This window comes from Diorhabda sublineata, chromosome 4 (genome assembly GCF_026230105.1).
Source record: "Diorhabda sublineata isolate icDioSubl1.1 chromosome 4, icDioSubl1.1, whole genome shotgun sequence".
Taxonomy (NCBI): domain Eukaryota; kingdom Metazoa; phylum Arthropoda; class Insecta; order Coleoptera; family Chrysomelidae; genus Diorhabda; species Diorhabda sublineata.
This window is the reverse complement of record NC_079477.1, coordinates 9,284,512-9,296,505: the sequence shown is the minus strand read 5'-3', so window position 1 is coordinate 9,296,505 and position 11,994 is coordinate 9,284,512. Positions and strand designations below refer to the sequence as shown.

At 31.7% G+C, this 11,994-nt stretch overlaps 1 protein-coding gene across 1 annotated transcript; it reads right to left on the bottom strand.

Annotated features, from left to right (window-relative positions):
- Window positions 1–472: 472 nt before the first annotated feature.
- LOC130442662 (zinc finger protein ZFP2-like) lies at window positions 473–11,959 on the bottom strand. Its single transcript, XM_056776976.1, has 8 exons — window positions 11,633–11,959; window positions 10,968–11,468; window positions 8,778–9,233; window positions 8,273–8,479; window positions 7,959–8,112; window positions 6,382–6,600; window positions 5,966–6,272; window positions 473–706 (listed from the first exon to the last, which is right to left on the bottom strand). Exons 1-8 carry the CDS (start codon window positions 11,777–11,779, stop codon window positions 553–555), a joined length of 2,145 nt encoding a protein of 714 aa, XP_056632954.1. The 5' UTR covers window positions 11,780–11,959; the 3' UTR covers window positions 473–552.
- Window positions 11,960–11,994: the final 35 nt, after the last annotated feature.

The following is an 11,994-nucleotide window of genomic DNA, read 5'->3' as shown; positions in this document are numbered from 1 at the left end:
TGTAATACACTGGGGCTTTAATTATTTATTCCTGAAATGGAGATTTATAACTATTTGCTCAAAAATTTTTCTAAATTTCTAAAATTTAAATGATTGCCCTTCCTAACAGGTAGACTCTCATTACTTTGAACATTTTTCAGGTTTCAATAACAGTTATCCTCTTCACATACTCTGAAGATGATAACGTGGTGATTGAAACTCTCAGTTATAATATGTAAAGGATATAAGTAGAAGAAGATAGAAATTAGTGGCTAGTCTGGATGATTTTGGGAATAAAATATTCAAAGAAAAATCAAATATATAGATAATATTTATTTTTATATTTTTAAATAGTCTTGGTCCTAGGTTTCTTCTGTTATAAAATTAGTTTGTTTTTAATAATAATTTTATAATAGAAGAGATCTAAAATCAAGACGATTTAGAAACATAATCATATATAAAAGATCTAAGAAATAAGAAATTAAAGATAATATTTATTATACATCAGGAAATTTATTAGAACGAATCAATATAAATAAAAAAAGCAGTCTTTGTATATACCATTTCCATTTATCACACATGTTTTTTGGCATGAGACATCATCGTAGACCTCGATACGAAAGCTTTCCCACAAGTTTCACATGAATATGGTCGTTCTCCAGTATGCAATCGTTTGTGAATAGCCATCGGTGTAAATTGAGTAAAAGTCTGTCCACATAAATCACAACTGAAAATAATATAAAGTTAGTCAATATTTCTGAATACAAACGTTGCTAAGCATTTTTTTACGATTGTTACTAACATGGATGTGTATCCTGGATGCAAAGAAAAGCAGAAAAACAAAATATAAGCAGTAGAAACGAAATTACCTCAAAATTTAATTTGGTTAGTAGCAAGTTAAAAATTATAACTATCAAAATAATATTTAGGGGTATAATATATATAATATATATATATATATATATATATATATATATATATATATATAAGTACAAAAGGGAGAACCACGACAAACGTGACATTATGAAAAAATCAATTAGACAGAGTCAAAACAAAATAGTGTGCGTGTGAACATGTACATTTAACATTAATTATTTTTTTTATAAACAAATGCCCTGCCTAAAAGCCTCTTAATAAACTGAATGCAAAACAAACTTTATGGTAAGGCATATTTGTTTGGAAAATAGGAAACTTATCAACAAATTTGAATGTTTATAATAGAAATGATGATGAGTTCATCTTATGTGCATCTTTCATATTACATTATCTAATGTTTCCGAGCATGTTCAAGATGTATAGAGCTGAACCTTCCATCAAATATTTTTTTCTCTCAGAAATTAAATTTTTTGTTCAGTTCCTCATTCATCTATTATTGATTTTATTATTTTTGTAACAATAGCATCATCACTCAGGCATATTTCATAAGATACCTGATACCACTTTCCTTTGTAAATGCAACACTAAACTTGGAGCTATTTTAGTATGTTTCAAATATATTCTGTTTTGACATAATAATTTCCTATATAAAATTCGGCAACATTGCACGAAAGTAACCCAGACAAAGATACAACCTCTTGAGTTGAGAACCATTAGGATCTGTTAATCATCTAGTTAAATGATACAAAGTATCCCTTATTTTACCCTCCATTAACGTATCGTTTCGGATTACTTAATTTTTGTCTTATATTATAGTGACTATGAAGAATCACAAATTTACCTAACCTCAAATTATTATTATATTCGTCAAGATTTATTGTATACTGACTGCTCCTAATGGGAACTAATGTCATAGTTAGCGATTCCAAGTGTCCCTTAGACCCTTAAAGTTATTTACTTTTATTTTATATTGACGTAACTCTAACGACCATAAATATAATTAATCATAGCTTCTGTGTACAATAGGATTCTGGTATTTACAACGGAGTGTAAGCAGATACGAGGTTCTTAATAGTTTTGGAATCCGTCGAGTACGGTAGTCGGATTATTGAAACCAAGTTAATAAATTAAAAAAGCATGTACTCATGTTGTACGAGGTATAGCGCGCGCCATAAAGGGAGTCCGACACTTGAAACCTGCGTTTTTAACAACCAATGCATCACTGCTTACCAACAGGCTGATTCTTTTTACTTCATAATGACATATGAAATCATCCAAGTTCATTGGCCGACAAAAATCACGGGGCAATTGCTTTTTTGTCCAATATAATGGACAAACTTTTTCTGCAGAGGCGTGATTTCATCTCTCAATGTCTTGTCACACCTGATAGATTTGATAAGAGCATAAAGGAAAATTGAGTTATCAATTTTGCTTCGCGCAATAAAGTTGCTGTAAAAAGGTAAAGGAAATGCAGATCCAAAGAGACATCTTTGGAAGATTATTATATGCGTCGATAAAACAGAAAATTGATATCGAAAAAACACTCTGCTTTCCTCTGAAACCTATCCCCTTCTCTTTTTGCCACAATGATGGAAGTATATGCAAAACAGCGAAATCAATATTATTGAAAGAATTCGAGTTGTGATTCATCTGCTGACATACACATTTTTGACGGCTTTTATCTTCTTCATTCTCTTCGAAATGTTCCTGATTCCTAGAGTAAAATTTCAAGACATATTTTTAAGTTAATCACAGCTTATGGAAAAGAAAGTCATATTATTTTTGATAAAGACCAAGCATAAAAGATTATAAGCATAGACTAAGACAAGAAAATAATGTTCAGTACGACATAAGAAGACATAATAAACGTCCCGAAGATTTTTCTAAGCAGCTATTGAGCCGTAATTTCAAAGAAGAATTTGTACAATTTTCAATTGATGATTGATCAAGGGAGGAATTTACATTGTTATGTACTGTTAAAATAGTAAAAGAAAATTATGATAATTGTTAAAAGTACGAAGTTGTAGTCTAGAAATTGAAGCAAACGACTGATTACAACATGTCATGCTATCATGAAGAGGCAGATACAAAATTTGTGTATCATATATGCCAGCTGGTTAAAAATTGCAGCGTTATTATTCATTGTTCAGATTCAGATATTCCAATAATCATATTGGCCAATATGAAATTTTTAAAAGTAGATATAAAAATCAAAATTCTAAAAAATAGTGTTGCAGTCCAAAAGGCTTTTGTCAAATTGATAAATCTTTTTGCAAACCAATTATTAAAAGATGATGGCACATTTAGTGTTGATTTGAAAACAATCGAAGAATTTATTTGTCGAATGTATTCTTTGAAAACTCTTAGGATGTAAACAAAGGGAAATTCGAATTGTTCGATAAGTCGTACAAAACTTATTCACATAATGAAAAAATTATTAAAAGCAAACTAGTTGGGTTTAACGCATCTACCTTGCCACCATGCAGAGCAGAACTTCTGCAACTTCAGTGACTGAAATTACGCTCACAGATGATACTCATGAAGGTAATAATCACAGTAATTGTTACAATTACTTTTTAAAAATTATATTACCTCAACATTTTTCCCTATTATTACAGATTCAGAGACAGAAGGAACAGAAAATGGAGGAACCAGCAATGAAGAAGATTCTAGCTCAAGCGAAGCATCTGATGATGAATAACAGCACTCTTGTTAGACCTTTCATTTCAACTCCTTTTTTATATTGATTTTGTATGTCAAATTTTTCCTTAAAGTTAACTGTCTCTATTGTATAAGAAAATTGATATTTTTTTTATATATTCTATTTCATTATATTTTTACAAGTAAAGAAATGAAAATACTTTTTGCTTATTTGGAATAATTTGATTGAAATGCATATACCCGTTAACTTCATCTCCTTAATTACTGCCTAAATCCACTTATGTTGAATGCTAAAACTTTATTTTTTCATTAACAAATAGTAGTTTTCCTGCCTCGGGGCGTAAATTTTACTCCCTGATATGAGGGAGTAAAGTGAGACTTTATTCCCGCGACAATATTATTGCCGAGGGAGAAAAATGAAAATTTCGCATCAGCAGGTTTCGTTCCTAGGGAGTAAACTTCAACTTTACTCCCCCTATATCAGGAAGTAAAACTGTACTTTCGGCCCTCAGCACAAAAAGTTAAATTCGCTCTACGGGAGCAAGTTCAATGTTACACCCTCGGAGATTCTAGATCTCCCTAGGGAGTGAAGTTGAACTTTACTCCCTAGGGACGAAATAGTAGTGGGAAATTGCGAAATAAATAGATGCAATCGAGAGTTGAGAAAATTTTACCCTTTTTTTCATGTACCTTTCAGCTTCTTTAAAGTATATAGAACAGGAAAAAATTACCAAAAAAAGGAAAAATCAAGAAAAAAATGAATTTATATGTTCTTTGTGTCGGACTACGTTTATGGCGCAATATTTCTGTCGGTCAAAGTGATATTCAGTCAGAAAATATGTTTTTCTTAAAAACCCTCCCGTTGTCCGACAGTTGGTAATCAGTGATGCATTGGTTGCTAAAAACGCAGGTAATAATAATGAATAATCTCCCGTTTGAAATAAATGTCAACCAGTTGGTAATTAATTATTGGTAACTCGCCCAAATTACATGTTTACCGCCCTCTACAGGGCGAATGGCGCAAAATCGAGGTTTTTCGCAAAGGAAAAAGTTGTCGGTCTTGACCTAAACTAGCGATTTACAAATTTCCAGCTTGTTGGTCATCATCAAAATAATGGGTCAAGGGCCCGTGGACCATATCTTCTAAATATACACCCCACAAAAATTATCGCATTACTCATTATTTTTTAAATATTTTAAATTTGTTGTTTGTTTTTCGAATTTTATTATTATATACGGCTTTTGCAACATTTATTATATATTAGTTTAATCTACAGAGGACAAAAAGTTTGATTTACCAAAACAGAAAATATCGAAAAAATTGTACAAAATTGTGTGTTGCCGCCCCTCGCTCTAATTACAGCTTCCATTCGTCTTTGCAGGCTTCTAAACAGGTTCTGGACGTATAAGAACATTTTGAAGATCATCTTGTGTTCTTATTGGTGCCGGATGTTGCTGAATTTGCCATCTTAGATGGTCCCAGACATGCTCTATTGGTTTGAGGTGCGGGCTACATGCAGGCCAATTCAGGGTGGGTATCTCGACCTCTTCTAAGTACTGCCGAACCACTCTAGCAGCGAGTGGACGAGCATTATCGCGCATTAGCACAGAGTTGTGAGTTGTCACCGATATGAGGCATATAGGGCGCTACATGAGGTTGTAGGATATTGGTTATGTACCTATCAGCATTTAGTCTTCCATCATTCACTGGTACTAACTCCGTGCGACCCTGGAAAAAAATTCCTCCCCAAACTATGATAGAGCCACCACCAAAGCTTTCAGTTTGACAAAAATTAACCTTCACCAAATCGCCTAAATTCCAATCTTGCTACTCGATGTTCTCTGGTAAGACGTGGACCTTTAACTGGCACTCTGGCTCGTTTAACTGCTTTTATCAGCCTATTTCGAACTGTTTGTAGGCTTATTCGGACATTACGAGCAGCCAACAGATCTGTTTGCAGCCTTCGAGCGGTGGTATGCCTAATTCTTAACGCAGTTAACCTCGAATAACGACCATCTACTAGCGAAGTTACCCTTCCGCAGCCTTGTCCGGGTTTTCTGGTTAGCTGCCCTGTTTCTTGGTAGCGAATAACAACTCTGGATATGGTGATTGTTGAACTCCTCATGTCTTGTTAAACGTTGAGGCACACATTTACTGAGCATTTTTGCTTCAAAAAAAATTTGTAAGAAATTGTGATATTTTTTGCCCATGATAAGAAACCAGAAATATCTATTAAGTTGATACATATACAGATTATCCATAAAAACTAAAATTAAGTATTAAAAATATGCTAAAATACCAGTGATGCGATAATTTTTGTGGGGTGTATATATTCCCCATTCTCTATAACACAATACTGGACTGATTATCTATTAAATTAAACATGATACCTTAATAAACTAAATATTGAGAAAATTGGGGGATATAGTAAAATGACATTCCACTTACCTATAGGGCCGTTCTCCTGTATGTGATCTTCGATGACATCTCAAAGCATCTCTTCTAGCAAATGCTTTCCCACACATCTCGCACACAAAAGATTTTTCTCCAGTATGCATTGTTAAATGAATTTTCAAATCGACACGTGTCAAAAAACCTTTTCCACATACTTCACACATGAAGGGTTTCTCGCCAGTATGGATACGTTGATGTGTTTGCAAATAGCTTTTTGATACAAACATTTTATCGCATACATCACAAGAATATTTTCGATTATCTTGACCAGAGTGAATCTTTTTATGTGCTCTGCAAAGACCTGAAAACAAAAGTAAAAAGCCCCTTTAAGAAAATAAAATTTTAATTGTATAGATACGAGTCATATGTACAAAAGTTATGATTAAATTACACAAAATATAAAAAATAACCTGGTGTGATGAATCCTTTTCCACATATATCACAGATATGAGGTTTAACTCCTAAATGCCTGTTTGTGTGATCTAAAAGTGACTGTTTTGTTTTAAAATTTTGTCCACATGTTGTACAAGGAAATGGCTTGATATTAGAATGAACTCTCTGGTGCACCATCAAATAACTTTTACATTGGAACCCCTTGCCACATGTTGGACAAGACAACTCATAGTGACCTAAAAATATTTTGAAAAATTTATTGCTAATCACTATTAATCGTGATCATTAATAACTAGACTAAATCTTTAAAAATGAAAAATACAATATAAAAGATTTTTTTGAATTCTAAAAAGCAAAATGTATACCAGGTGAGGTTTATATCTTTTTTTTATTTTTAAATAAATCTCAATGTCCATACAGACTTTTTATAACCACCCTTATTACCCAGGCATTCGACAAGGTCTGGAACAATAGACTACGATAAAAAATTAGGCAAAACCTCCAGCACATCCTTTTCCTAATCCTAAAATCCTACCTGCAAGACAGACACCTTCAAGTCAAAATCCAAGACCACATTACAACTTTACACCCAATTATGTCAGGAGTTCCGCAAGGAAGTGCACTTGGCCCGAAACTCTAACTTATATACACAGCTGATATCCCCACACAACTTAACTACCGCAACAGTGCAGATAACACTGTTGCATTAGCATCTCATCAGGACCTAGCTATTGTCTCTGACATATTGCAAATTTGGACGTTATTTACTTGTGGCTGAAAGCTTGGAGAATAAAAGTGAATGAAAATAAATCTGTTCATGTTACCTGCACCCAACGAAAAAGAACCTGTCCAATTGTGATGTTAAACGGGCATCTTCTGCAGTAAAAAGAGAGTGCAAAATACCTTGGAATTCATCTGGACCGACGACTAACTTAGAGCACACACCTACTAACAAGACAGATTTTAGTGTCATAGTGATGTGTTGTGTAGTTATCCCTCAATCAAACCATATTTTTACAAGTTAAAGGAAATTGCCACTACAAGGTAACTTATATATCACTATTAACCATTTGCTTATTGCCAATTTTACAGATTGCAAATAAAAAAGGGGTCGTTAAAAAATCTGACCACCCTGTCATAAAATGTTTGAACTGGTAGTGATTGAAGTTTTAAAGTGAGAAATAGAGGATGGTGCTTGAAATAACAAGAATTTCTCCTCCTCACATCTTGGAGAACTTGGTTTATTGTGAAAGAAATTGGACCATTTGAAGAGCTTAACATTTATTGGATCAAGTTACTTTGCCATAATAATTAAAATAGAGAATTACTAAATGGTCAATTAGTTCAGAAACAATTAAAAATGCTGACAATATTAGAGAATATTCTTCATAAAACAGTGAGAGTGAAGAAAAAATCACTCTGAGCATTCAATGAGTCTGTTAAGGACATTTTTTATCAATGATTAAGATTTCCTTTCAAATAGTTTTGTTTAAATTCAGCATTATATTTACAGTTTCATACCCGGTCCACACCTTTTTCAATTTTTATATATTTTACTTATTATTGACACTATATTATCTTAAATAATATTCACCAGTATGTTTAGCTTCATGTTGAGCTAATCCAATTCTTGATCTAAACGCTTTATCACATGATCCACATTTAAAAGGTTTTTCTCCAGTATGCTTTCTCATATGTTCACCTAATTTATAGTTAGTTGAATACATTTTGCCACAAACTTTACAAAGCTGCAAAAGATCAAAAATAACATATATATATATATATATATATATATATATATATATATATATATATATATATATATATATATGTGTGTGTGTGTGTGTGTGTGTGTGTGTGTGTGTGTGTGTGTGTGTGTTTAATTTATATATAAACATGAAAACTGACCTTGTCGCCACTTTTTTGACGTCTTTTTTCAGTACTTCGTGTTGCAGCGTTATCATTATTATTACTTGATTGATTAATATTTTTAGTTTCTTCAAACTTGTTTTCCTCTTTTATCATATTTATTCCTCCTTCATTTTCACTATCTTCACTTGTCCAATCATTAACAGATTTCACTTTACTACTTGATTTAACCACGGAATTAAGGAACTAAAAAATTTATGATAAAATTTATAAAATAAGCAATTGTTCTGAAAAAATAAATCAATGGAACTATAATTGGGAATTGTGGAAGCTTACTGTATTTATGATAACAACTAATGTATTTGAGGTATGCATGATGCATTTTCTTTTTGTTTTTAAAAATGTGGAAAATGGATTGTGATCTTCTTCAATACAGAATAAGCCAAAATATATTGTAAATATTGAACACGTGTTTTGTAAAGAAAAGGAAATTGTTATTGGATGGAAAAAATGGAGCACTAAATGATTTTTAAAACATGCTTACTTTTTCTTGTACACAGCAAATTTTCTTATGGCTATTAAGAACTTCCAAACTAGTGAAAACAGTCTTACACCCTCCACATCTGTGAAAATGTTCCAAATAATGCAAATCAAAATCATCTCTTTGATCGAAATTTTTACTACAAATGTTACAGAAAAAATTATCTATGTCGTTAGCCATGACTAGAAGAGAGTCACTACTGGTGGTGTTCAAGTCAAAAATTTGTTTATCACTTAACGAATTTGCTTGATCAATTCCGTTTGGTTGCTTTTCTATGTGTAAGGAATTTATACTGTTACTGGAACTATCATCTTGCCTATATGCTTCGCTATCTGTTTTGATGGAGATTTGATTCACTAACACTTTGCTTTGTTCAAATTGCAATCTGATGTTATGTTCTTCCAATTTAACTTGCAAATCAAATCTGTGTGGGGTTGGATGATTTGAAGCTTCTTTAAACTAAAAAGATCAAATCAATTATGTGTAGATCTGAATTGGTTTAAAAAATTTGATCATAGAATTATTTGGTCTCATTACTTTTTGCACTCAGTAGTAACAAGGGCTTTGTTGTAATGGCAACTGGGAGGATAAAGGCATAGAAAACTTATATTGAAATGCTTAGCAGCAGTAGAAAATGACTTAAGTTTGAAGATGGAAGGAGAAATCAAGAGACTGAAAGTAGTGTTTGTAAATGAACACTACAAATGATGAGCTCACAAGGGAGAGTTATGCACCCTGTTATATTGATTTAGAAAGCAAAAGTTAAAGATGTTAAACATGGTATATATCTATTAATTGTACAAGAAAGAGAGAACAGGTTAACAAATGCAAAATATTTAGTTGTTTGATCGAATTTTACAAGTGAAGTTTAAACCTCAAACGTCGAATTAACCTACAGATACCGTTTTTTTTCACGTTTTATAAATGGAGTTTACTGACAAACTTCGGGGTAAACATTACTGTCGGTCCAGGGGTAGTTTTAACTTCAGTTTAACATGAAATGGTGGACTGAACCTAACTTTTTCAAATTGTTTACATTTTAACAATATTATAAAGGGTTTTGATCAAATGATTGCAGATTTGCACTTTATATTTAATGAACTTGACGATCGTGAAGAAATAATCAACATTGTCGACACGCTGAAAAAACAAAAAGTTATTTGTTCTATAGCGAATTTTTAAATTGTTCCACATTTTTTAAATTTGTTGTGGTTCTGTAGAAAACATGACCATTTAAGTTATTTTCATCATTATTGCACGATTTTTTATTCTTTGCTCATTTTTGTTTATACAATTTTCTCAAACAATTCAACTTTCGGAAAAAATTTAGTTAATTTGTGACAATTAGCAGAAAAATGTCTGTTTATTTGTGAGCTGTAAAATAGAGCAATCTTGTTTATTCTTGGTTTAAACTAGAGTTCAAACCATAATTTAAATTTTAGTTTAATCTCCAGTTTTACCTTAGGTTGTAAAATTGGCTATAAATTGACTAACTGTTTGCAGATCATACCTGTTACTAGAATAATAATTTTCAATTAAGAGCCGGATCACTCCAAAAAGGTCTTTCAGGACTTGTTAAAAATACTTGAACTAGAAACCTGTAGAAGTGAAGTTCTCTTAAAAGCCAATATAAATTCTGGAGGTTATGAGAGCTCTGGAACTGGAAGAACAGCTGTATTTCTGATACAGAGGCACTACTCATTCATTTATTATGTAACCTTCTCTGGCTAATGATTCTTTCTCAAGAAGTGGTCTCACTTAAATTATATAAATAACTGGTACTTAGATGGGGTGAACAATTAATATTGGACGCCATCAGCTTTTTAAGGAACAATATGAAAAGTGAAGAAAAAAAGGTGAAAAAGCTGGAAACACTGAATTATTAATAACTACATAAATCATTTCCTGATACGATTCTCCAAATTGATATTTGGCACGAGGTCATTAATAAATTAATTTCTTCAAAAACATGAATGTCAGAAAAAACAAAATAGAAGTGACTACTGTTCCACAATGAGTGAACCAAGGAATATTAAAATATTTTAAGAAAAATGTAACAGGCCTAATGACATGTGACAATTAAATAAAAAAGTACCTTTTCTACTAATTTATTGTGTTAGATATAATTGGCTTGAAACTTAATTGCATTGCATAATCAGAAATAATTTAGAAATGTACTGAACGAATACTTACATCATTGAGTAAGGGAATAGAGGCATTTTCAAGTTGTAAGTCTTGCTGCAATCTAAACTGATCAGTCAATAATTGATGATCTTGCATTAATGTCAGATTATCTTCAAATTTAGTATCTGAATTTGAATCTGCAATGGCAGTTTCCTGTGCACTAAATGTTTGATTGGAAAAATCAGTGTTACTTAAACTACTACTCACGATACTCTCTAAAGAATGCGAATTTACATCAGGTGTCATAATTATTTCTTGGTTATGTGGTAATGAAGGTAGTTCCATATCAGAGATGCTCTGTAGATGTTGCTGTACCATTATCAGTTCATTACTAGTAATTGGAACTAAACATGGTTGTTGACCATTTTCTATACAGTTTGATAATTCTTTATATAATTCTAGTAATAGTTTTTCAGTACGAACTGAACGTTCTCGAAAATCAGTAAATAATTCCAACTTGTACAGACATGCATCACAGATCATCTTAGGCAATTCATCCGTCTCCAGAACCTAAAATTTTAATAGTTACTAACATACAAATATGAATTTGAAATATATAAAGCTTATGCTTAAAATGTTTTCCATTTGGTTATTGAATATCAACAACATATATAAAAGAAAAATCAATTCAAATATAAGAGATAAAATAAATCAACCAAAACTGGAAAAACTACCTGTACTGGAAGACAGGAATCTATCTTTTTACTCAATTGTCGAATTGTACCCTCATGCTCAAATATGTTTATGCCTAAGTAAACCTCAGTTTTAGTTGCACAGAGCCTACATAATTCTTCATATTTTGGATTTTCCACAGAAGTCATGGTCTTATTTTATATGCAAATGAAAATATAAAAGATTTAAAAGCTACTACAACAATATTTACAGTTTACTCATCATATAAAATAGAAGTTAGATGTTATTAACATTTATAAACTCAGATAAATGTCTTTTTTGGAAATACCCTTTTCATCTTCTTTTTCTCATATGACAATTTTGACATTGACAACCGAATACTATGTCTATGGTTAAGCTTGTA

Excerpts from the sequence above, each read along its gene's own strand:
- LOC130442662 (XM_056776976.1), bottom strand. The coding sequence starts at position 11,779 with ATGACTTCTGTGGAAAATCCAAAATATGAAGAATTATGTAGGCTCTGT. Across the intron at positions 9,234-10,967 it reads CTATTCCCTTACTCAATGAT|TTTAAAGAAGCTTCAAATCA; the intron begins GTAAGTATTCGT and ends TGATCTTTTTAG. Across the intron at positions 8,113-8,272 it reads GTCAAAAAAGTGGCGACAAG|CTTTGTAAAGTTTGTGGCAA; the intron begins GTCAGTTTTCAT and ends GATCTTTTGCAG.